The 26,037-nt window shown below is 39.3% G+C and overlaps 2 protein-coding genes across 3 annotated transcripts; both read left to right on the top strand.

The window, feature by feature from the left end:
* The first annotated feature begins 34 nt into the window (after positions 1-34).
* Positions 35-7,458, top strand: LOC115579117 (sodium-dependent neutral amino acid transporter B(0)AT1-like). 2 transcript variants are annotated; one of them, XM_030412629.1, is made up of 12 exons: positions 35-624; positions 1,796-1,936; positions 2,605-2,742; positions 2,835-3,016; positions 3,107-3,217; positions 3,308-3,420; positions 3,536-3,664; positions 5,374-5,530; positions 5,633-5,837; positions 5,955-6,114; positions 6,467-6,629; positions 6,866-7,458. In XM_030412629.1, exons 1-12 carry the CDS (start codon positions 426-428, stop codon positions 7,037-7,039), a joined length of 1,872 nt encoding a protein of 623 aa, XP_030268489.1. In that variant the 5' UTR covers positions 35-425; the 3' UTR covers positions 7,040-7,458. The 2 variants fall into 2 exon arrangements, with proteins under 2 accessions (XP_030268489.1, XP_030268490.1); XM_030412630.1 differs by lacking the exon at positions 6,866-7,458 and having other exon boundaries at positions 229-624; positions 5,955-6,019; positions 6,467-6,609.
* A 3,568-nt stretch (positions 7,459-11,026) lies between these two features.
* LOC115579118 (sodium-dependent neutral amino acid transporter B(0)AT1-like) lies at positions 11,027-19,302 on the top strand. Its single transcript, XM_030412631.1, has 12 exons — positions 11,027-11,273; positions 13,451-13,591; positions 13,670-13,807; positions 14,460-14,641; positions 14,724-14,834; positions 14,922-15,034; positions 15,189-15,317; positions 15,668-15,824; positions 15,905-16,109; positions 16,208-16,367; positions 18,226-18,388; positions 18,524-19,302. The coding sequence occupies exons 1-12, from the start codon at positions 11,075-11,077 to the stop codon at positions 18,692-18,694; spliced, it is 1,869 nt and encodes a 622-aa protein (XP_030268491.1). The 5' UTR covers positions 11,027-11,074; the 3' UTR covers positions 18,695-19,302.
* Positions 19,303-26,037: the final 6,735 nt, after the last annotated feature.

Consider the following 26,037-nt stretch of genomic DNA (forward strand, 5'->3'; position numbering starts at 1 on the left):
TGATGAGGATGAGCTGGTTGATGCTATATCCATATATGTTATATCATTTGATCCTAAACCTTCTGTTTAATTTAACATGTAAATCATTTTAATTCATCAGATTATCTTCCCTAATTAGAAGGTTTGAATTGAATTGTATTGTTTATTCCTTGTTATCTCTGTGTGTTATTTCCTTCTCTTTGATGTTGTTAAGGTAAATATGGTTCAGTGATCTCTTGAGTATAGATAAAGGTCGAATGAATACGTTTGAATAGACTTAATGACATTATGGCGGCAGAAGGTCCAAAGTGTTCGCTGGCCAATCTGGACTGCCCCAATAAAGTTAATGACCATTGTCTTATTTCCGCACTTACAATGCACACAGTACGCCTTCACTTTGACTCCCAAGAACGATAGTGTAACATCTGTACTTCAGTTGGGTTGCCATGAGATTTTTAATTCCTAACCCGGGACTGGATGAGAGGATCCCTTCCTATAAGGATCTGGAGAGGGTGGAGAAGGAGGAGGCCGGGGAGAGGCCCAAGTGGGACAACAAAGCCCAGTACATCTTAACCTGTGTGGGCTTCTGCATTGGGATCAGCAACATATGGCGATTCCCTTACTTGTGTCAAAGTCATGGAGGAGGTAAGCTCAGATGAAACGTTGTTGAAGGGTGTGTGACAAATTCAAGTGTGATGGAGGTATGCTGGGGTGACTGGAGGGACGTTTTGCAGTGCAGAATGAGTAGGGATTTAAACTATAGACTTAAATAACTCATTCATTCCTGTGTGTGCCCAGATACAAATGGTTAAGGGATATCTTATGGTTAATCTTTCTACTACTACACGCCTGAGCAAGAGCACTTCGCTCATCTACATCAGCTGGCCGACTGATAGCCCCATCGGTGAGAGAACAAACAAAGCCTGCTCAGTGAAGTCGCGACTCTTCTCTGTTTTGGCACCTCAGTGGTTGAACGAACTCCCGACTAATGTCAGGACAGCGGAATCACTCTCCATCTTCTGCAAAAGACTCAAGACTCATTTGTTCAGACTTCACCTCGACCCCCGCATAGCATCAGATCATCAGATCAGAGGGCTTGACAATTGTTTCTATATTTCTTTTACTCCATCAACGGTGATATGTCGTGGTTACTCTCTTGTGACAAATGTACTTATTGTAAGTTGCTTTGGACAAGAGCATCTGCTAAATGTAATGTAAATGTAAATGTACTGCGTTAATGTCATGGATGACAATAATAGGAAAGGGGCCCATGTGTTTGTTGACACTGTAAGAGGTTGTACAATAAAACCCTTTTATGGACTACGGCTGATAGGAGGTGTTTGTTTATCAACTTGGATGTTGACATGGACGCCATTTAGAAACAGGAAACTGTAATACAGCCGGAATATATATGTGATGAGCGAAGAAAGTGGCTTAATGTTTAGGATCAAAGCAAGCCTGTTTGCTCACAATACCAGAAACTTGGACCTCAAATAAGTTGGAATGGCTTGGAAATCATACAGATTAGCACACAGTACAATATTAGCCTGAATTAAGTTTAAGGGGAAACTTTATACACTTAGAGGCCTAGCAACAATGTCCCAGGTAAAAGGAAATTGTGGGGGGTGGAGAGTTTTATTCAAACAAATCAATAATAATAACAATAACAACAACGATAATATTCTCATGGGGCAGTATTAATATTATACATCCACACTTCATTTGCCTGTTAAAGCATTTTCATATTTGGGATGCTGGAAAACCCTATGATTGTGTTTATTACAACAATAAAAGTGCATAATTGTACTTTTTCCAGGTGCCTTTATGATTCCCTACTTGATCCTGCTGGTGTTGGAAGGAATGCCTCTGCTGCTGCTGGAGTTTGCCATCGGCCAGCGTCTCAGGAAGGGCAGTGTGGGAGTGTGGAAAGCCATCCACCCTAATCTGAAAGGCATTGGTAAGCACAACAGCAACAAAAACCTGTTAATGGATATCTGGCAAATTGACACATTGTTTGCTTGTTTGAGTTAATTCTACCACATAAATTGGTTGAACATTCCAAGCAAATGTAGGTTTATATTGTATTGTGTTATGTACAAAATAAAATAAAACGTGCCACTGCTTATACGTTTTAGTGTAACTGCATTAACATAACATGGTGGATTTTATAAATGCCAAATTGATGATAACATTATAGTTTCGTGAAGTCTACAGTTTATGTTCAGGTAACATGAGCTTATCTCAGCATGGACCAAAAGTTAGTCTGCAACATAACATTGACTGACTTCATACTTACCATGAGTTTTCACTAATTTGTTTAATTTTACAAACCTTACGTTTCAAGCACAAGGACTATGCACTGTTTCTTGAATAGGTAACGAAGCCAATAAGAGGAGCCATACAAAGTTGGCATAGTGTGGATGAGTAGATACTGGAATATAGAGGAGGGTCAATGTTGTCTGCAATTTTGCAAACTGTCACTAATGCTAAACACACAGCTGTTTACACAGAACTACTCAACCTTGAACCCAAATATGGCTAAACTGGCTCAATCCTTGGGTGGATAAAATAATCCAGTTTGTGTATTTAAAGTGTGATATCAGTTAATTATTCTGTCCTACACAGGTATAGCCTCCATGCTGGTGTGCTTTTTTATTGTAATTTACTACAATGCCATAATGGCCTGGATCATTTGGTATCTCTTCAACTCCTTTCAAAACCCGCTGCCTTGGGCCCAGTGTCCTCTCAATGACAATGGCACAGGTATTTGAATATACACAATGAGAAACTCAAGCATATTTAGCAACCAAACTCATGATTAAAACATTTGCTTACCACTGTTTCTTGGGTGGCAGGATTTATACCAGAGTGTCAACAGAGCTCCACTATGGATTACTACTATTACAGAGTGACTCTGAATGCTTCAGCCTCTATAGCCGACTCTGGAGGAATCCACTGGCCCATGGTCGTCTGCCTGCTAGCTGCCTGGACAATCCTCTGCATCTGCTATGCACGGGGGATCAGCACTTCAGGCAAGGTCTGTTGAACCGTTTGTAAGACTATGGCCTAAGTATATCCTAAATTCTTACAATTATTTAAGACATTTTTTTTCATGTCATGACCTCAGGCAGTGTACGTCACAACTAGTCTGCCTTACATCGTGCTGGCCATCTTCCTGATCCGAGGACTGACTCTTAAAGGCGCGCTGAGTGGAATTAAGTTCCTCTTTACACCAGATGTATGTTTTTAAATCTCTTCCGTTTAAATAAAAAATAAAAATTACTTTTCTCATAGCTCAAAGACACACCATATGCCTTGACTCTTATAGTTGGATGAGCTGACAAAACCAACTACTTGGCTGAATGCAGGTGCCCATGTTTTCTTTGCACTTGGTGTGGGATGGGGGGGTCTCATCTCTTTCTCCAGCTACAACCCTGTCCAGTAAGTGTAGTTAAAGTATCATTTTTCTCACATTGATTGGAAAAGAAGATTCTAGCCATTTTCAGACACAAAGTCAAAGTGTGTCTCGTGTCTTTTGCTGACTTCTTTTCCAAAGCAACAACTGCGTGCAAGATGCTGTGATCCTGACCATTGTAACCGGCCTCACCTCAATCTATGCTGCCGCAGTCACCTACACCGTCATTGGCTTCAGGGCCACAGACAGATATGACAACTGTATCAGCGAGTGAGTACAGTTCATTTTGAATTTATGAAGAAATTAAATGGACCTTTTTTTTTTTTAAGAAAAAAAAAACAGTTCTTAAAAATGAAAGCAAACATTCTCCATCTATAACTTAAACTCATATGGTCTATGTGTAGCTTAATCCTTTTTTTTTTCATGTCTATCTCAATACATCACTCATGCTCGCAATTTCAATAGGTTATTTGTTACTGGTGTCATTCTTCCTGGCCCAGGAAGAGTATTGGGAGAGTATTTACCAAAGTAAGCTTTGACTGTGCTACCAGTGTTGCCTAGGTGAGGTAGAATTGGTTGGTAGCTTGGTCCAACAGTCTGGTCCAGACAAAAATATCTCAGCAACTTTGATCCCCAAACCTTTGTAGTGACGAATGCTTTCTGATTTAAGAAAGTCACAAAAAAATATTTGTCTTGCAAATGTGTTGAACATTAAATTCATTAAAAGAGGACTGAACAGAAAAACAGCTCCCCATCCATTATGTCTCAAAAAATGACAAGGGAAGTCTTCCACCATGTACACCTACAATCGTTGCCCATCTTCTTTGGAATCATACAGAATCTGCTCCACATTAGGGAAGGTTGGTGCACAGATTTTATAATGTGAGAAAAATCATGCCCTCCTCTCTGGGGGAAGGTTTTTATGAACTGTAAACTGAGGAACCATCTGCATCCCCTGCCCACCCCAAACCCCTTCCAACTGAAACCCTCTAACATGGGAATAAATGACTACAGACCCTACTGACTGATGCTGACCCATCTGAAGGACCTCTGATTGACAGCTAGTTGAAGCTGCCTCAGGACCTGCTGATTCAGTTCTACAATGCAGTTATCCAGTCTTTTCTCTATTCATCCATCACGATCTTGTTTGTACAAATCACCAAACAGGACAGGAACAAACTTCAACCCACAGTCAGCACCAGGGTCAGTAGTCAATGCCATATCCACTTTCCTCCACTCAGTCTTCACACACCTTTAGAATAAGAACAGCTACTGTCTGTAGCCCCCTCTGGCTTTGTACTCAGCCCCCTCTCTTGCTCACGCTGTACACACATGACTGCACTCCCAGACACTGACAGAACTCTAACTCTACCAGCATCATCATCCTAAATTACAAACACAAGAGTTCATATCGGGAGGAAATGAACCATCTTGCAGCGTGCCAGAGAACAGTCTACCGCTCAATGACAGCAAAACCAAGGAGCTTTTTGTAGATTTTAGAAAAGAGGAGGCAAAGACACCCTTCTGTCTACATCAGTGGAGCTGAACCTATCATGGTCATGGCAGAAATGTCTCTACTTCCTACGGAAACTTTAGAAGACTAAATTCTGGAGCTAGGTTATTGTCAACTTTTACAGAGGAGCACTGGAAAGCATCCTGCCTGGAAACATCACAAACTGCACTGGAAGAATCAGCAGTGGGTGATTAAAATCACCCAGAAAAACAAGTATAAAGGCTACAAAAAGAACCCCCACCCCCCACCCACCCATAACCCATAAGTTATAAAATAAAATGACTATTACTTCTTTATGCTGCATAATTCAATTACATTCTACAACCCTGTTGAAAAAGGCTGAATCAATTTCCTTGTATACACATACTTGGCCAATAAAGCCTATTCTGATTCTGAAGAATCTGAACTTATATAATTATTGATATAAATTCCAGTAAAGAGTTATCTGTGACACATTTCTCCCCAGTAACATCGTGACATTATTAAACGCCTTTGACCTTCCTGAAGACAGCATCGCCGTGAGCAACTATGAGGCAGCCTTGCATCATTACAACATCTCCAGGCCGGATATTATACTTGGATTGGACTTAAGAACCTGTGACATGCACAAACTTCTCAGCGAGGTGACAGTATTGACGAATGCCATCTAAATATCAGATTCTGAATTTTGATTGTTTTTCTGAAATCTCATCTTCATTACGACTAATGTTTGTGTGTTTGTGCAGGGAGTGGAGGGAACAGGTCTGGCGTTCGTTGTGTTTACTGAAGCCATCACCAAGATGCCTGGTTCTCTGATCTGGGCTGTCCTCTTCTTCTTCATGTTTTTCTGCTTGGGACTCTCAAGTCAGTTTGGCACCATTGAGGGAGTGGTGGTCCCGCTTAAAGACCTGAATGTATTTCCGAAAAATTGGCCTAATGAGGCAGTGACTGGTAACTTGGTTTTTAAAATTCAACTCAGCTTTTTCAACTCTAAATGAAACATCTTTCTTGTTTGTCTCTGGTCTGCTTTTACACACGCTTCCTTGTTTTTGTGCATATCTGTTTCAGGAGTAACATGTTTTGTCGCCTTCATCGTCTCCCTCCTGTTTGCGCAGCAATCGGGGATGTATTGGGTAACTCTTTTTGACAGCTTTGCTGGATCTGTTCCACTGCTGACCATAGGCTTGATTGAGATTATAGCCATTGTTTTCATCTATGGCATAGACAGGTTTGTGCTTATCAAAATTATCTAAGCAACACATTGTCCTTCTGTGTTTTCTCTACATCTTGACATGTGCTGCCTTATGGAGATGCTGTAGAAGTACTGTGTAACAGGAATGCTTTTATGGCACACCGAGCAGCCAAAAAACAGTCAAGGTTCTGACAAGTGACATGAATAACACTGATCATCTCATTACAGTCTATTGCTTGGGATGGGTGGTGAATGTCACACGGCATACACAAAAACTTTTTCCCGAAGAGCACTGCATTGTAATAAAATGTTATTCACATACCTGTTTTGGTGGTCAGAGTATTAGAATCTTTTTCTTAAAACTAATTAAAACCTTCTTCTGTGGTAGGCTCAATGAGGACCTGGAGTTCATTACTGGACATAAGCCCTCCATCTTCTGGAAGATTTCATGGATGTTCATCAGTCCAGTAGCTATTGCCTTTATTTTAGTTTTCTACCTGGTGACACAAGCCCAAGAAGAGCTCACCTATTTAGTCTGGGATCCCAACTCTGTAAGCACACAGGCTCTGTGATTAACTAATGTCATCCTTTGCATCCCTGCATATTCAGCTGTTTATGTTATCTTATTGCAAAATACACAAAATGGCATGTTAAGCATTTTTTGGTAGATGATGTTCCTCTGTGGTATACAATGACGACCTTATTACAGTAGTTAAACAGACTTCAGCAAAGCTTGGACTGCCATTGCATACTAAATGCACTTACCATGCTGTTTTATGGTACACAGGTGGAGTTCCCGTCTATGGCGACAGTACCATATCCTTCATGGGTCAACGCGGTCATCTTTGTTTTGGCAGGAACCCCCAGTCTGCTAGTGCCTCTATACATGTTATGTAGGCTGGTCTTCGTTCACTGCAAAGATAAAATAGCATCCAGAAAATTAATGAGCCAAATAGCCTGAAATGTTTAATTATGTAATACAACATAATGCAAGATTATTATTATTTTCTATTATTGCTTTAGAATGACTATTTTTTGAATTGCAGTGTTTTTTCTGAAGCACAATACTGATGTTTTTATGATGCACTTCAGTTGTCAAATTTCTGGCCGTTTTGTGCAAATTCATTGCTGCTGTATACTGTACTTAGTCATTGCACTATTAAACCTGCTAGAATGGTTTCTTGTCGTACTGTACCTTTCTGAAGAGAGACAAGACACCACAATGTTTTATAAGCTATATCATTATCAAAATCATTTGTTTTACAAAACTATTCTGCCTCCACCTCTAACAATATGGCAGATAATGTCGCACAGAAATGTTGGAAGAACATAAGGTGACTGTAGGTAAATGAGTTTCAATAAAAAACACTCAACCCTTCAGGTTTTTGTCTTATAACTTTCGCAACTGCTGTATACAAACAATGCTACAAATGACTCATAACGAAGATGACCTTTATGACATGGACTTAAAAGTCATAGACAGGTTTGATGTTAAGTCAAACTGACCTTGATATCGATGTGCTTGAATAGCAACACATAAAGTTGGCTATAATTGTTTAAAGACACAGAAGATGTGATGCAGCGCATTGACCGAGAGAGGGAGACCTCACTCTGACAGATCAGACCGCAACATTTAAGGAATGAAGGGGACAGTGGGATCTTTGTCAGCAATGTGCTTTAAGTGTTAAATTATTAACTAAGCACTATTATTTGAGTAAAAAATCACTTACTCACGCACTCATCCAGCTGTATAGTTATGGGCATACATCACACTGACGTCAGCCATAAAATAATTTGTCATTAAATAATTAACAAACGAAAGATCAGCAGTCTGTAGTGTTAATACAGTAAGCAGTAAATAACATCATAAATTGTAATAAGTAACCTAAATAACTAAAAGTTCATTGAAGTCAGCTAAACTGAACTTTGCCTCTTGATCATCTACCAGACTATTGTGCATTGATGAATCACAAGATAATGATAATCTTATATGATAACTGAATCATTAATAAAACATGATCATTAAATCAACTGTTAGAGCTCGGTACACGCTATCTATAGACCTAAAGGCTCATCAGTGGTTCCATAAGTCAATAAATAATTCTGGAGTGTTTTCAGAAGACGGATACAATGAAATGAACTCAAATTATACATACAGTTTTAATCTAACAAGGAGAAAATAAGTTAATTATATTAGACCTGAACTGAATTAGAAGAATGTAGTATTTGAAATGTACTATAATACTGGATAATATTGGATCTTTGTTCAAGAATATATTCTAAAATAAATGTTTGACATGTTGTAAACAAAGGGGTGATTTCATGATCCCAAAGATGTTAGGTAAGACAGTAGTTACCTATTCATACTCAACATCACAGCCTATAACAAGGAATGATACAGTCAACAATATACAGTGTTATTATTTTGGCCATCAATAAAATATTTAACAGGTATGAGATAAGAAGATAAGATAACCCTTTATTGATTCACCAGCTGGGAAATGCAGGTGTTATAGCATCACAAGGAAAGAGATATGTACCTATAAATAGAAAAAATAAATGATTAAAAGTGTATAAAATAGTAACTATACAGGGATAGGGAACAATCTAGAACTAAATTGTTATATTACTGGCAGTAAGCAGTACACATACCCACAACTAGTGTTGTACTTGAGCTAATAGTGCAATAAAAGAGCAAAGTGAGTGTTGAGATTTATTAGCCGCAAAGTCAGCGACCTAAGAGTAATATTATCCCATCAGCAAAAACTCCTTTCATAGTCTGCCAGAACATCATATAATATGATTATGTATTTATACTTGAAGCACTCTTAATTATACCTTATGATACTCTGATGACCACAAGTACTAGAATAGAGTTAAACTGTGTGTGATAGATTTGGACAGAGTTGCAGTCAATAAAGCATCGGGAAAGAATTACTACAGTCAAGAAGATCTAATTCACTGAAGACATCTGAACCAATTGTTCGAAAGAGCGCATTGGCAAAGCTCCTGATAGAATACACCTCTAATGTTCCCTGATAAAAAACATGTCCACCCTTCCACCTGCTTTCCTTTAATATTTGCACCATATTGTACTACATCTTTTGTTGGATGTATCTATATTTTGTATATGTTGAGCACCAATGGAAGCAACAAAGCATTTCACTGTACTATATAGAGATAGACTGAACATGCCATTTGAAAAGGTGCAATGTGAAAGATAAGGCCAAATTTTTTGTTTAAGAAGTTTTTAAAGAAACCACAAAAAAAGTTTTAATGCTAACGAACCAGTATGTAAAATTTTACCTCTGAGGTCCCAGCCTGCCCTGTAATCTAATCCCCGCAGTCATAGTTCTGGCCAGAGCCACTGTAAATCGCCTCTGTACGCTATCCAGGCAAACTTCAATCATCTTATAAAGCCAGCAGCTATACAGCTAACCAAGCTAACTACCTAACAGCTGCAGCCAGTGATAGCCATAGCGAAGAGTGTAGAGTGCTGTGGGAGTCCTACAACCCAGAAATCAGTTAGCATTATACATCTTCCAGTTTGCTTGTCTCAAGTTGACAGTATCTTTGAATGTTTTTTTAGTTAAATGCCTGAAATAAGGTCTGTGGTTACAACAGGCTGAATATATTTACACTTTTTTTTTTACAGAGTTTATTTTTTAGGCAATAATCCATAGTCCAATTAAAAAAAAAACATCGGCTTTTTGTTTAGGGAACCAGGGCGATGCTAACTTCTGGGTTACCATGCATAAATATGTCATCCCTATTGTGAGCAGAAGTTAGTGGTTACTCTGGTGATGCACTGCCCCCTACATTTTTGAGCTACTTTCAACAGATGGCTAAAGTATTACTTACATGTTACACCTTTAAAATGAACTTCAAGGTGGGCTCAAGATTAGATAGTAAAGCATGACCCACCTTAAGACCCTTATCATCTCAGTTGCTAGCTCAGTTAATATTGTGTTTTGTGTTAAATCCCAAGCAAAGCTGCAAAAATTATTCCAACCGTTGTGCACCCACGGCTGGAATGTTTGGGGGTGTCTGGAGACATGAGGTTAAGCAGGTGCCCACTTTGGCCAATTGGTAATCCAGTTGGAATGCCTGTTTTAATATGTGAGAAAGAGAAGAGAAAACAAAGCATGTCAATCTCAAAAGTTAGTTGATTGATGAACAATACCTTCACACAAAAATTAACAATGACGTAGACAATTAGAAATGATTTCTAATTACAGATTTAAGCATTGACTGATCTGAACTTAATTTTTTTAAATCATCACTTACCTTTTATTCGCTCTGAATGAGTTCATAAATCCAGTGACATGTGCAGGTTTTCTTCCTCTTGGCCGCCTTGGAGCTTCCAGTAAATGTCTAATTAGAGGAAGCTTGAAAAGAACATCTGTTTTTAGTTTTCCTTGAAGGAACAACTGTGAACAGGAAACTGTTCTTGTCATCATCATTGACGATACCTCAAATTATTATAAAATAGAATGGAATAGATTCTTTATTGTCATTGTTTTTAATAAGAAAGCAGCGAAACACAGACAGCAGCTCTTTGACAAATATAAAATATGGACAAAAAAGATAAAAGCACATTTACAGCATATGCAACAGTTATCGTCCCCATTATCTGCCTCAGGGCCAAACAGCAGTATAAGTAACATAAAGGTCAGTGAGAGCTGAAATGAGTTGAGAGGTGGGGTACTCCAGGGACCAGTGAAGTCAAAATCTTCTTCTATTAGGGGACTGTGATAATCACATTTCCATTATTTTATATGTTTATGTATGTTTAATATCCATATGTTTGATTAGATTTAATGACTGAATGCTGGTATCAAAACAGAAGTCCAAAGTGTGCACCGACTAATCTGTGAACTGCACCAATAAAGTAAAAGATCATAAACTTGTTTCAAGACTCCCCGGTACAGACACTGAACCTTCACTTTGAAATCCAGGAACAAAAGTATAACATCTCTGCTTCAGTTGGGTCGCCATGAGACTGGTAATTCCTAACCCAGGACTGGATCAGAGGATCCCCACTTATGAGGACATTGAGAGGATGGAGAAGGAGGAGGCCGGGGACAGGCCCAAGTGGGACAACAAAGCCCAGTACATCTTAACCTGTGTCGGCTTCTGCATCGGGATTGGCAATGTGTGGCGATTCCCTTACTTGTGTCAAAGTCACGGAGGAGGTAAGCTCAGATGAAAACAGGTACATGGTATGGTTAAGTCCATAGACTGTCAATCATACAATCCTTATCGTTTGACAAAGTGTGGTTTGCATGCAGGACTACCCTCCTATATATATATATATATATATATATATATATATATATATATATATATATATATATATATGTTTTTGGAATTTTTGGTATCTTTCAAATATGATTGAGGATTGTAGTATAAAAAGGGCACCAATGATTTTAGATATGCAAAGTGTTGAATGGTCCACTGGGGATGAAACAGTTGAATCTGGTGATTGTTTTTTAACTATATTATAACGATATTCAAGCCCTTATGCAATCCTCGTGTCAGGGATGGTACACATGGAAAATTCCCATGTGTGTGGATTGAGAGTGTCTATGACGACAGACATCGACAGACTGCTGTAAAACTACAAAGAGGGCTTAGTGAAGTCTAACAATACTGCCTTAGATGGTACAATATAAACCTATATCCAGTAAATGTGCCTTTTTATTACATCAAAAGATGGACTTTGGCTGATGTGACCACCGGGAAACTTTGATTGGTGGCAAATTCAACAGGAATATATTCCTGGAACGCAGCAGTGGAGCCACAATTGCCTCAATCTGATAGACTAAAACAACCAAGCCTTCAAGCTTTCTTGCTGGCTTGTTAGATAGTGTTGCTCACAATAAATACCAGCAAGTTGGACTACGATACACATCTTTGTTGTACTTTTCACTCCACTACACGTATTTGATTACTTACTTCCACATAAGATATTAACATTTCAACATGTGAATTAGACATGTTCAATCGTGTTTTGTTTTTTTCACATAAACAATGGGCCATTCTGCATAATGACAGATTTTTTTCCCCTTTTTGTACATTTAATTTATATGTTTCAATGCAGGACTTTTACTTTTAACAGAGTATTTCTAGGCTTTGATAAAACTATTTTTTTTTTCATTTTTGTTACTTAAAGGGATATTAGGTGTCTGTGTAAGCTGAATCCATGGTCTAAATCACCGTGAAACTGTGTTAGACTCCCTCTCAAGAGATCGAGTTAGCAGACCGCTAATTTACGGAGTTTTATCAACCTCAGAAACGACCGCAGGACAACAAAACACTGCAGTAATTGGATCCAAATATAAACCGCCACCAAAAAGCCACAAATAATGCTCAGAACAACACCAAACTTCAGCAACAGTACAAATAGGGTCTCAGCACATAGTCTGGGGCATCTAACCTCCGCTAGCTTAGCTGGATTTCTATTAGGAAGCTAAAAACAGATTTCAACTCTCCTCTATCAGCTTCCCGACGCAACGATTACCGAGTGCAGTAAGAAATGCTCAATTCCGTTCTTTTCCCTGTCCACTCTCAATAATAACTGTTATAAACTGGCAGGTAAGACACATATGAACTTTGATTGCTTTTCCATGGAGTCATAATCATACATTTTCATCCATGAGCCGCGGAACTCTACTGCACTCGGTAATCAAGTCGTCGGGACTTCCCGTCAATAGGAAGCTGCTGCAGAAGAGTGGTACATTTTGTCAGCTTTTCAGTAGAAATCCAGCTAAGCTAGCGGAGGTTAGATGCCCCGGACTATGTGCTGAGACCCTATTTGTACTGTTGCTGAAGTTTGGTGCTGTTCTGAGCATTATTTGTGGCTTTTTGTTGGCGGTTTATATTTGGATCCGATTAATAATAATAATAATAATACATTTTATTTGTTTGATGGCGCCTTTCAAGTCACCCAAGGTCACCACTGATTACTGCAGTGTATTGTTGTCCTGCGGTCGTTTCAGAGGTTTATAAGATAAAACTCCGTAAATTAGCGGTCTGCCAGCTTGATCTCGAGAGAGGGAGTCTAACACAGTTTCTCGGTGTGTTAGACCATGGATTAAATTTACACCGGAATATCCCTTTAAGTAAATGATCTGAATATATCTTCTACAGCTGCAGTGTACCCTGCATAGCAATCTGCAACATTAACATTATTATTCATGTTCACAGGCAAGGCTCCGTGGCACAGCTGTAACCAAGACATTACATTTAATATCCAAGCTTCATTTGCCTGCTAGAGCCTTTTTATTTTGGGATGCTGAAAAGAAAACTATGACTGTGATAATGCGACAAAATAAATGTATAATTGTTCTCCTGCTCATACACTTCCAAGGTGCCTTTTTGATTCCCTACTTGATCCTGCTGGTGTTGGAAGGAATGCCCCTGCTGCTGCTGGAGTTTGGCATCGGCCAGCGTCTCAGGAAAGGCAGCGTCGGAGTGTGGAGGGCCATCAACCCTTATCTGACTGGTGTTGGTAAGCACAACAGCATCACACAATTGTTCCTGTAAACCCTATAACTGTGATATTAGTTAATGATTATGTCCTACACAGGTATAGCCTCCATGCTGGTTTCCTTGTTGATTGGACTGTACTACAACACCTTGATAGCCTGGATCATGTGGTACCTCTTCAATTCCTTTCAAAACCCGCTGCCTTGGACCCAGTGTCCTCTCAATGACAATGCCACAGGTATTTGAATATAGACACTGAGATGTTCAAGTGCATTAAAGGTACACTGTGCAGGATATTTAGAAAAAACAAAACAAAAACCAATATACAGACTCACACAACAGTGGTCCGTCTCAAACATCACTAATGACATACAATATGTGTGCAGTTGTTTCTGTATCTGGAGAGGTCCTGCCCTCCATTTCTCAGCATCAACCATTTGGGCTGAGAGTGTGGAGCACCCATCCCGCAACAACGCGCAGGGTATGGGGTCAAGACTCTCTAAAACAAAGTATCGACAAGGTTTTATTGCTGTCTCCCTTCTATACTCTCAGTCTATTATGACTATATAATGAGCTTCAGGTCTGCGTGTCTGTTTGACTGAGGGCAGGACTGAGGTATACACACACACACAAACACAGAGCAGAAAGGCAAATGAAATTCCAAAATCCACATTCCCTGCTTTGTTCTAACCAATGCTGCTCGCTCTCCAATTGATCACTGATGCCATCTCTCTCTCTGCAGGCTCATTGAGCCAGGGAGGATGGGGGAATTTTGAATGATTTTATTTTTTACAAACATCAAACAACAAAACCTGCACAGTATGCCTGAAATAAATCACAATCTACTCATGATTAAAACATTACAGACCACTGTTTTTTTCGCCCGGCAGGATTTGTATCAGAGTGTCAACGGAGCTCCACTGTGGATTACTACTTCTACAGAGTGACTCTAAATAGTTCAACCTCTATAGATGACTCTGGAGGAATCCACTGGCCCATCGTACTCTGCCTGCTTTCTGCCTGGACGGTCATCTTTATCTGTTACATACGGGGGATCAGCACTTCAGGCAAGGTCTGTCAAACTGTCAGACAAGTCATAGCCATTCCTAAATCATCACAACTATTAACTATTAATTTTCCTGTCATGACCTCAGGCAGTGTATGTCACAGCCATTCTGCCTTACATCGTGCTGGCTATTTTCCTGATCCGTGGACTGACTCTTAAAGGCGCGATGAATGGAGTAAAGTTCCTCTTCACACCAGATGTATGTTTCAAATCACTATAGTAAACAAAGCCAATTATATGCCAAATAGCTTGAAGCTACATCACACTGTATGTTTTCCTCTTATAGGTGGACGAGTTGATTAATCCAAGCACTTGGCTCGACGCAGGTGCCCAGGTCTTTTACGCCTTCAGCTTAGCATGGGGAGGCCTCATTTCCTTCTCAAGCTACAACCCTGTTCAGTAAGAGATAATTAATCAAGGACCTGTTACCTCACAGCAGTTCTCCTTTTTTTATTTTTAGCTCACCTTAATAAAGATATATATATAAAAAACATAGTAGCCATACATGGTTATTGACTGTCCTGAATCTTTTGCTTTATTTCCTTTCCAAAAGCAACAACTGCATGCAAGATGCTGTGATCCTGTCTGTTATAACCGGCCTCACCTCAATCTATGCTGCCACTGTCACCTACACCATCATTGGCTTCAGGGCCACAGACAGATATGACAGCTGTATCAGCGAGTGAGTCTTCACAGGGTGTGGGTTTCAATGTTTTTGGAACAGCACGGTCCAAAAAGTATATTCTACATTTGAAAAGTACAATCACAAAATAAACAAAGGGGTACGCCCAACCAAACATCAAAACACAAGTCTGGAGAAATTGATCATTTCTGCTGCACCTCAGTAATGTCTTTGAAATAAAACTGTTTTCCAATATCTTAAATTACAATGACTGGATTGGGAAATTGCTGATTTTCATTCCATAACTCAAATTCTTCAGTTATGTGTACATACTTCACTTACAGGTTCAAAAATTATTTGTTGACTTCAGCGATGTAAAGTCTCTAATCTGTGACTTACTTTCTCCTTAGTAACATCGTGACATTATCAAATGCATTTGACCTTCCTGAAGACAGCATCACTGCAAGCAACTACGAGGCAGCCTTAAATCATTACAACACATCTGATCCCACTACTGTTCTTGGATTGGACTTCAAAATCTGTGACATGCAGAAACTTCTCAGTGAGGTGACAGTATTGATAAAAATCTAACACACCCACAATTATTTTTTTGTTTTTTTAGTCTTGACTGATGTGTGTTTGTACAGGGAGTGGAGGGAACAGGTCTGGCCTTCATTGTGTTTACTGAAGCCATCACCAAGATGCCTGGTTCTCCGATCTGGTCTGTCCTCTTCTTCGTCATGCTTCTCTGCTTGGGACTCTCAACCTTGTTTGGCAACATTGAGGGAGTGGTGGTCCCGCTGAGAGACCTGAATGTTTTACCTAAAAAATGGCCCCAAGAAGCTGTAACTGGTATTCTGTTTTGTAGTTTAAACCATTGACATGTTTGCTCTGTAACCCCAGATGAACTGCTTGACTGACTTTTGTTTTTCTATGCATGTGTGTTTCAGGGGTAACATGTTTTGTCGCCTTCATCATCTGCCTCCTATTTGCACAAAACTCAGGGGTGTACTGGGTAACGCTCTTTGACAACTTTGCTGGATCTGTTCCACTGCTGACCATCGGATTGAGTGAGATGATAGCTATTGTTTACATCTACGGCATAGACAGGTTTGTGAAATATAGAGATAATGATTTTAGTCAACTTTATTAACATAGTGTTGTAGTACTTGAGATTGGCCTTGGTCTTGTCTTGGAATCGAGGGCATTTTTACTCTGTCTTGTCTCAGTCTCGGCCTGAACGAGACCGGTCAAGACCGCCGATGATAGGCTTTTTTCCATGCCTTACTGATAAGAGTGAAAAAGGACCTTCTCAAAAACAGCTAATAACCTAATAATAAGCTAATAATCACTGGTAGTGTAAAGATTTCCCCCGGCAGGTGTCAGTGTGAGAGTGACTGACACGCCCCCCTGCACACTGAGTATGGAGACGACAGGAGGAAGGCGGCTGTGTGAACTAGTAAGCAGTAGGCGATTTGAGGGGGGATGCCGTCCCCCTTGTTAGCAGAATTACCAAAAAGCATCCCCCTTGTTAACCTGACATCAGTCTCCATCCACTAGTAGCAGATAGTGTGTTACAAATTACAAGTATTAATAGTAAGTTTGCTATTTATGTTCTAAAACTAAATATTACTTTTTGTAAGTGTGTTTAGTGTGTCTGTTCAGAACATGGTGGCTTTGTGCTGGTTTATAGTTTAACCATTAGTGAGGTAGCTGTTACATTTCCTGACACCAGCTGTTTTACCCCAGTTGAAACGCACTCTGCTGGAGTGACTTTCTCCATTCTGTATTTGTACTTTTTAAATATAAGGTCTTCATATCAGACAATATATACGCTGATATTGATATATCTGTGATAGGCTAATATTGGCCGATAATATCGGCCTACAGATAAATCAGTCGGCCTCTACTATTTTGCACAATGTTCATTGCGTGTCCTTCAAGGCATTTAGATGGTAAAACATTCCAAGGGGTCATGGAACTTAAAATGACCCTGCTTGAAGTGTATTGTGAGAAACATGACTGAATAAGTACACTGCTACAATTTAAAGGTGTATTTACTCATTACTTTAATACAGTTATAAAAAGACAATTGTAGTAGGTAGAGAAGGAAGATAACTGGATAAAATAGAATTGTAGAATTAGAAATGTCACAGTTATGGTTAAGGTGTCCTGCAACAATGTCCTTTGGGAGGTGTACATAGGTGTGTCAGGGTGTGTGTCGTGCTGCCATTGGGCCATATATAATTGTGGGCCACAATAAGCGAAAATAAGCTCAACTCTTTCCATGGTCGGTTTAGGCATTTATTTGCTAACTTTCAAAGCACCAACTATATTAGCCTTGTTGTCACAAGCAAGATAACAGAACAACATCGATGAAATGTGCCATATTTCTTCCCAAGAATATGTGATACACACGAGGCTTTGTCAAGTCAAAATGGAGTTGTGTGTGCTAGTATAGAAAGAACAGGCATTGTGGAATACAGTCTGGGTAAAATATAAATCAGGCAAAATTAATGGTTTAAAACACATTGTTTCAAAAGAAAGGTCTTGGCCTAGTCTCGGTCTCGACCTCCAATGTCTTGGCCTAGTCTGGGTCTCGGTACTCTCTGGTCTCGGTAATGTCTTGGTCTCGGTTGGTGTGGTCTTGACTACAACACTATATTAACATACAGCAGTATGTGTCGTTAAAGTTGTATCTATCAATAATGTTTATTAACAACTGAAATAATTACTTCTTGTGTTCCTACTGTAACAAATCCACAAATTATTTTCCCCCGACCTTGCAGTTCCCCTCTGCTTTATAGGCTATTAAGTGTCTTATAGCTCATTGTTTTGGCTTAACAGCCACGATTAATATCTTTAAATGGGATTATTATATTTCTTCTTGGCCAGGACAACCATGTGTATTTTGCTGAAAAAAATAATGCAATATATTATAATTAATGAAAACCTTTTTGTGTGGTAGGTTCAACGAAGACTTGAAGTTCATGATTGGACATAAGCCTTCCATCTTCTGGCAGGTTTCATGGAGGTTCATCAGTCCACTAATCGTTCTGGTTATTTTAGTTTTCTACCTGGTGACACAAGCCCAAAAGAAGCTCACCTATTTAGTGTGGGATCCCGACTCTGTAAGCACACAAGCTTGTTACCTCTTTTGTCGTGTTGCAAATTAGACAAATTCATGATGATGACTTATTCATGGTAAATCTTGTTGATAGAACAGCACATAGTGATAACAAATTATTCTATTTTGTGATCAACAGGAGAATTTCCCAACTATGGCGTCAGTACCATACCCTTCATGGATCAACGCAGTCGTCTTTTTGTTGGCAGGAATCCCCAGTCTGGCAGTCCCCCTGTATGCGTTATGTAGGCTGGTGTTTGTTTACTGCAAGAAGAAAAGAGCGTCCGGACAGAAAAGCCAACTGCCCTAAACTGTTTTAAAGTCAGGTGGTGGTTTGTGTATTTATATCAATGCAAGTTCTTAAAGGTGGAATATGTAAGAATTGCCCTCCTGTCAAACTCATACTTAAAACAACAGCTCGGGGCTGCCTGACTGTAGCTGTCGTTAGCTATCTAGCTCAGTTAGCAGTGCAGCTAGCGGTCCGGACCGTGAATTTGGAGGACCGGGGGGACGTTAGTGTTTACACTAGTGGTAAAGGAGCTTTGGACAGAGATGGAATGGAGCTAGCTGGTTAGCATGCTATAGTCAGTAGATACTTGTTAAACAAACAGGCATCATAATGTCAATGTCAAATCTGCTATTTCTTCACATTATGCAAAACTCATACAAATTGAACCTTTAAGGCAGATTTTAAACTTGTCTTGATGCACTTTAGTAAATTCTTCATATTTCTGCTCATGTTTTGTGCAACTTCATGGCTTCCCTATAATATAGCTGTACTGTATCTTTTTTTCACGGGAGACAAAATTAAATATTCTGCTCATCCACCTTAGTTGTATACCTGCATAATGTTTTACATGAACATATCTTACTTGTGTGTTTTGCCATTAAAATATTTTTGTCCCCTAACCCTTAAAATGTACATTATTAACCTAATTTCTTTACAGTATTTCGCCTGCATTACATGAACTGTCTACAACTTGGAACGACATACACATTTAAAAAATACTTGTAGCTGGCCTTAAGCGAAATATAAAATCCGTAAGTATATAATATAGTCTGTGGTGTGTTTAAGAGCACATTAAATCAGAGACATGAAGGGACAAGAAGCCATGTAGTTGTATGGTGTTTACTGCTGCACCTGGTTTGAGCCACACAGTGGAGACTCAAGAGCCAAACATGTCATTGTTGGTGTGTTGTTTTTTTGTTTTGTTTTGTTTTTTACAGTTTCTGAGGAATACCTACGTGATAGTAATGCATAACACATGTTCTGTAAGGGTTCAGAGAGGAGAGAACGTCTATGAGTTTCAACACAATCCTGTCAGAGCTGTGGAATATGAAACCATTTATCTTTGCTCACCACATCTTAGTTTTTTTACCCTCAGATAAACGGCAGGTTATTGACATATTTTCAAAATGTAAAGATCTGAACTAATTGGTTATCTGATCGGTATCAGCCGTGAAGAGGAGGTAATTATCAATTATTGGTACTGGGGGAAAAAAATCCATATTGTGCATTCCTAGTATTAGGCATCAATATAATAGGTAACTTAAACAAGATACTGCGATTTAACACATCGTATTTTTCACCAATTCATTGTTTTAAATTAAACTGATCCATATTTTGAGAAGTACTGGGTTAGTTCACAATTTTCCAAGTCACTCCTAGGTATGGGGACAAAATCCAGCCATTCTTTTGTATTTATAATTTAATCTGAAGCTGCTATAAGGCTACAGAAGTCTGAGATAGTCATATCACGTTGGTATCTCCTAAAGTTATAAAAGTTTATTTTTGGTTTAACAGTGTTTCCTTGGTAATGGGTTAGACTGCCTGGCTCTGTTCACTTTGGAAGAGACAGGGTTCAGCCTGGACAGATCCACAGTCTGTCTCATCGCTGACACGTGTGGAAAGACAACACTCAGATATATATGAATGAATCAGAATCTCATCCAAACTACATCTTTGAAAGCCTGAGAAAAACCACCATAGACACTTGAATAACATGAAAACATCACCAGCTGGCCAGTAACACTGACTCCTTTTTAGGTTTGGGGGAAGGTGAGGTTCGTCCAGGGCTCCATGCAAGCTAGGACCGCCACTGGTTCAGGCAACAAAAATATTTGGTATGGTTGAGGCGACACAAATACTCATCTACACAACCTTTTACTGTTATTGTTTAACTCTACTGCCCCCCCCTTTAGTTAAATCTGCGAAAACCCGACTTCATTAGTGAAAAATCCCCCTCTCAGGTCTGCTTAAAAAGTTTGATATTAACTTGTACAGCTAACCACTGGCAGTGATCAAAGAGGAGCAAGAAAAGGGATTTAGACTTATTCATCCACTTGCTCTGAACATAAGTGTTGAGGAATGGTACGTTCCCCTGGTTGAGCTCGCGCATCAAGAAATTCAGCAAGAGTGACTTTGAAATAGCTTCTCTGAAATTAAATACTATATCATATCTGTTTCACTTTATTACTGTCTCATCATTACGTTTTTGCTTTAAATTATTATTTCAACTGTATGTATTCATTTTTCCACGCGTTTGGTTTTTACTCTCTTTAAAAGACTCCCTGTTGAATTTCAACATACAAAGTTACATTTTGAATGACTGAATAAAGACAATTATTGACTCAAACTGCCTCAATGTCTTTTTCATATCGGCTCCATCCAAACAGGTAGCTTCAGTGGAACACTGACACAGCATCACCAGGTTTTCCATTATTCAAGGAACAGCACACTCCCAATTAAACCTAATATCTGATGTTTTCACTCCCTTCTTGTGGGCCTGATTTCTTAAAACAACAACAACAACAACAACAACAACAACAACAATAATAATAATAGTCTGTATCTGTACATATGTATGTAAACTGCACCTGATATGACATTTCATAAAAGGACAGCCCACTGAATAGAATAAGACAGATGGCTGGAGAGCAGCATTTAATTGCATTTAGACTAAACCATTCAAGAGGATGTTTCTTCGGACGTTTAGTTTGATTAATGTTATGTATGTTAGGATGTGGAGAGTTGCATCCTTGTAACTCAACTGGACTTGTGCTGAGCCAGTTTACCAGCTAAGGATGGGCAAAACTGAAGACTGTGGTGCAGGAGAGACCCAAATGGGACAACTAGGTTCAGTACCTGTTAACACGTATTGGCTCTGCAGTGGGACTTGGAAACATCTGGCGTTTTCCCTACCTATGCCAAATCTAGTTTTGGGGGTTGTCCTCAAGACATTTTTTTAATTAAGTAGGTGTAATATTATTTATTCTAGTGCATTCTGGCTATAATATCATGAAAACTCTCGGTATGCCCACATCTGCAATTTCATCCAGAGAAAGTGCCCAAGAGCCCACATTTGAAGATTCTTAAAAAATTAAGTAGATGTATCAATATGTACATTTATTTGCAAATGTATAGCTTTCTGGTACAGGTGCATGAAATAACATACTTTTTTTTGCAAAAAATACATATTTGGCAATTCCATTGCATGACACACCTCAACTCAGCTGCCTGGAATCTGCACTCCAATCACTAGTTAATGTTTCCGGCTCATCAGTGTGTATGTGTGTATGTACTCTTTCAATCTGCATGTCAATCTGCCTGGCTGCAAGGTGGCAGTGGAAACTTCTAATGGAGTTGCATTCATTTGGCCACTCTTTCAATAAGTAAGTGGAATGGATTTAATAGCTCATGAAACAAAGACGCGGCACTCTGACACGTTTCCAACACAGAAAAGTGGGGGGGATGAAACTAGTAATTTTGCCCATGGTGCCTATGGTGTTGCAGTACACTTACTTAGCATGCTCTTAAATCTTCTTTATCATGACTTGATTAAGACGATGAAAAGAAGTTGTCATCTATTTCATTCAGATGGTTCAAATACCCATTACCTATTTTTTCAAAAAATCTCCGCAGAGTATGTTGATTAAAACAGTCTAAAGTCTAATCTGTTGCTGTTTAACTGTGAAGTAAATGTTAACTTCGTGTCATCAGCTGCATTCCTCATCCCCTACCTGATCGTGCTGGTGTTTGGGGGCCTCCCTCTGCTCTACCTGGAGCTTGCTATAGGGAAGAGGTTTTCGCAAGGGCAGCATCGGTGTCTGGAACTCCATCTCACCACTGCTGGGTGGAGCCCTTTACCGATTTTTTTCTTTATATTGACTCTAATACTGTATCTGAGGCAGGATATTTTATTTGTCAGATACTTCATTATTTAGCTAAAAACCCTCGTTGGGGGTATGGATAATGTTGATTTTTTCCTTGTCGGTAGGAGTTGCCTCCATGATTTTTTCATTCTTTTTGGGCACTTTACACATCACCATCCTGCCCTGGGTGCTCTGGTACTTATTTCACTCTTTCCAAATCCCCCCGTCCAAACAATAAAAAATGAACAGGTAACAAAATAAGCAATTTTAGCTGCTCTTGAAACAGTTATCGTCACACACTGAGAGCTGCTACCACAGTGACAGTAACACCAAGAATCATTGCATGACAGCAGCTCGATACAGTATGGACAATTGTAATGTAGCAAAGTCAATTTGAGACTTCAGCACATTTGCAATAAAGTCACCGAGCTGGAGTGGTTAACCACAAGGCTCAACGTGACATTACAGAGGAAAACTACTGGGTTGTCTTAGGGCACAAAGGGCAACCACCTGAGATCAAAAAAAAAACAAAGTTTCTTTCAGGGAAGGTTTAAGGGTTTTGTTTATTGACAGAAAGTGTAATGTGTGACTAAAACCAGAGATGTGCCGATCAGGTTTTTCTTACCCTGATCCCAATCCGACTCATATATATTGATATATAATATTAAGTATTATTAAGTATCTGCCCTAACTCTAACCCGACAGAGTCCCAATCAGATACTTAGCCCTAACTAATATTTTCCTTGATAATACAGCTGCATTAAGAAACATAAAATCCCTGCATCCAAGCTGTTCCTTAATAGGTTCTTATATTTTGTTGAAACAAAGTATATACTTTCATATGGCTCTTTCTTATTCTGCATATGCTATTGCAACATTGACCACCTGTCTTGCTTTAGCGAGTGAGTCTGACAGGCTTGCAGGTATGGGCCATTCTCTTCTTCTTCATGCTCTTCAGCTTGGGCCTTTCCTCCATGTTTGGCGTGATGCAGGGAGTCTTCACACCCATCAATGGCCTCAAACTGGTGCCCAGGTGGATCCCTAATTAGGTTGTAACTGGCAGCTGTAAATCAGCTTAATCTGTTCCAATGACAAAGATTTTTTCCTTTTGAATTTTCTCTCTGATATATTTTTCACTTTCTTAGGGATCATCTTCTTGTTATCCTTCTTGACCAGTCTCACCCTCTCCCTGGGTTCAGGGAACTACTGGGTGGAGATCTTTAATGGCTGTGTGTACTCTGCCCCTTTTGAATCATCATTGCAATATTGGAGATTATTGGAGTCTTTTATGTCCATGGAATGGAAAAGTACTTTATTCTCATCTTCTTTAATAAAGTATAACTCTGTAATGTTATGGGAATCATATCCAGGTTTGATCATTGTGTGTTTTTTACATTTATTCTGGTCCCCTTGTCCTCTGACAGTTTCAGTGAAGACATCTATTCATGACTGGGTTGAGGCCCAACATCTACTGGAAGGCATGCTGGATGGTGATTAGTCCTTTGATGCTCCTGATGGTATTTGTTGCCTATGTTAGCTTCGAGGGACATAAACCTCCTGCCTTTTCTGCATGAAATCCATCTTACATAAGCAAGTCATGTGTACTGACACGTAAAGGTGTAAGTAACACATCCATTATAATAAAGGGTCGCTCATTCTGACAAACTCACAGATAATCATTACCCAATTCTCTCAATTTCTAATCTATCTTTCTTAAATTCACTCAATGAACTGATTGTTTGTACTGTTTAAAGTAATATTTTAAAAATTCTTGGGAAATAAGCATATTTGCTATTAGGTTAGGTGGAAAGATTGATACACACATACAAGAATGCCTTGCCTGATAACGGGCACTTTAAGTTGTTATGCTGAGCTAGTTCAAGCTAAATGTCTGTTAGATCTCGCTTTATATTCAACAGACAGATATGAGAATGGTATTTATTGTTTGTACACAAAAAAGAGGATAACATAATAAGTAGGCTTAGTTTGGGGACTGGTGTGTGTATCTTGGTTGGAACATTACACTGTTCATCGATTGTTTCAACACAAAGTTCAGTTTCTTTTCACTTTCGGTCAGGTTTAGGAAAAACAAAATTGTGTTTCAGTTCAAATATACCCTTCAGGACTTCCAGTTATGGCGAGGTGCTAGGTAGTTACAACTTTTTGACCTCTGCTGCTAGCTTGTAATAAATCTACAAAACTAACCAGAACTTGATTTAAACTTAAGCAACGCAAATATAAGAGTACATGGACATAAAAATGCCACCAAAGGGCAACAAAAAAGACAAACAGAAACCACGACATGAAGACAAACACTCCAACATGCAACAACGTGTGATTGGTGGGCCTGCCGGAGAAAGCAGAGTGCCAAGATGCTGCAGCATTTCTGGAGAGGTGGCTGCTGGAGGCTCTGGGGCTGGAGCCGCGGGAGGCTCCAGTAATTTAACAGGCTGATGTTTATTCATCCAAATGTGTGGACTAATGAGAGGGTCGCTCCCCACATCATGAACGCTAGGCGACCAGCAACAGCTGAGTATTTAGTTACTTGAGAAATGTCCCAATCCTCACTGATGAACAACAGGTATGTGACAGCCCATAGATGAGTTTCTTGTAAGACAACTAATTTTGATTGTAAAACTGTTATCCTGCTTATCACTGGCTTTATCTTTGTAATCTTATTCAAACCTCTATAGTTCCATGAGGTGAATTTTACCTTAAAGCAATCAGACATGAGTTATTTGGTTTGGATTGACAGTGCATTGGAGAAAACATCCCCAAAAGAGCCATAGTAAGAAAAAACAAACAAAAAAACAAAAACAAACACAAGAACATAAGAACATAAAAGAACAAGAACATTAATCTAATCTACTTCTATTAAATTCACTCAATGAACTGATTGTTGGAACCGTTTAAAGGAATATTTAAAAAATTCTTGGGAAAATTAATATTTGCTTTTACCGAGATTTAGGTGGAAAGATTGATACACTCGCGTATCTGTATGCTAAATACAAAGCTAGTGTAAGCAGAAAAGTAGCTGTGGATACAGAAACAGCAGCCTGGCTTTGTCAATTGGTAGATTATATGCCTAGATGCATCGCTAAATTTGACAACCCAAACAAGAACAGTGTTTCCTCTACATTCATTTAGGAGTGGCGGCCTTTGGAGTAGACCCCCCCCCAGAACTTACTGGTGCCATCGACGTTAATAACTCGCGAGAGTGCGGCCTTGAAAGTGACATCACGTCAAGCACCCAGGCACCAGGTCGGAGAGTCAGAGGAGTGTCATCTTGAAAATAGGGCAACGACTCACTCGAGAAAAGGTAGACTTATTAGCTTAAGAAAACTTATAATAGATTTTATAAGTTCAATAGACATTCGCAAAATATTGATGGCCAGCTAAGGTTACGTAACATATCGGTAGCTTAATTAATTGGGCCCGGTGCCAACTCAACTCAGTGTCGCTAACGTGAGTAAACTAATTGATAGCATTAAGCGAATACAT

Source organism: Sparus aurata, chromosome 3 (genome assembly GCF_900880675.1).
Source record: "Sparus aurata chromosome 3, fSpaAur1.1, whole genome shotgun sequence".
In the NCBI taxonomy this organism is placed as follows: domain Eukaryota; kingdom Metazoa; phylum Chordata; class Actinopteri; order Spariformes; family Sparidae; genus Sparus; species Sparus aurata.

Excerpts from the sequence above, each read along its gene's own strand:
- LOC115579118 (XM_030412631.1), top strand. The coding sequence starts at position 11,075 with ATGAGACTGGTAATTCCTAACCCAGGACTGGATCAGAGGATCCCCACT. Across the intron at positions 14,835-14,921 it reads AGTTCCTCTTCACACCAGAT|GTGGACGAGTTGATTAATCC; the intron begins GTATGTTTCAAA and ends TTCCTCTTATAG. Across the intron at positions 16,368-18,225 it reads TACATCTACGGCATAGACAG|GTTCAACGAAGACTTGAAGT; the intron begins GTTTGTGAAATA and ends TTTGTGTGGTAG.
- LOC115579117 (XM_030412629.1), top strand. The coding sequence starts at position 426 with ATGAGATTTTTAATTCCTAACCCGGGACTGGATGAGAGGATCCCTTCC. Across the intron at positions 3,665-5,373 it reads TATGACAACTGTATCAGCGA|TAACATCGTGACATTATTAA; the intron begins GTGAGTACAGTT and ends ATTTCTCCCCAG. Across the intron at positions 5,838-5,954 it reads GCCTAATGAGGCAGTGACTG|GAGTAACATGTTTTGTCGCC; the intron begins GTAACTTGGTTT and ends TATCTGTTTCAG.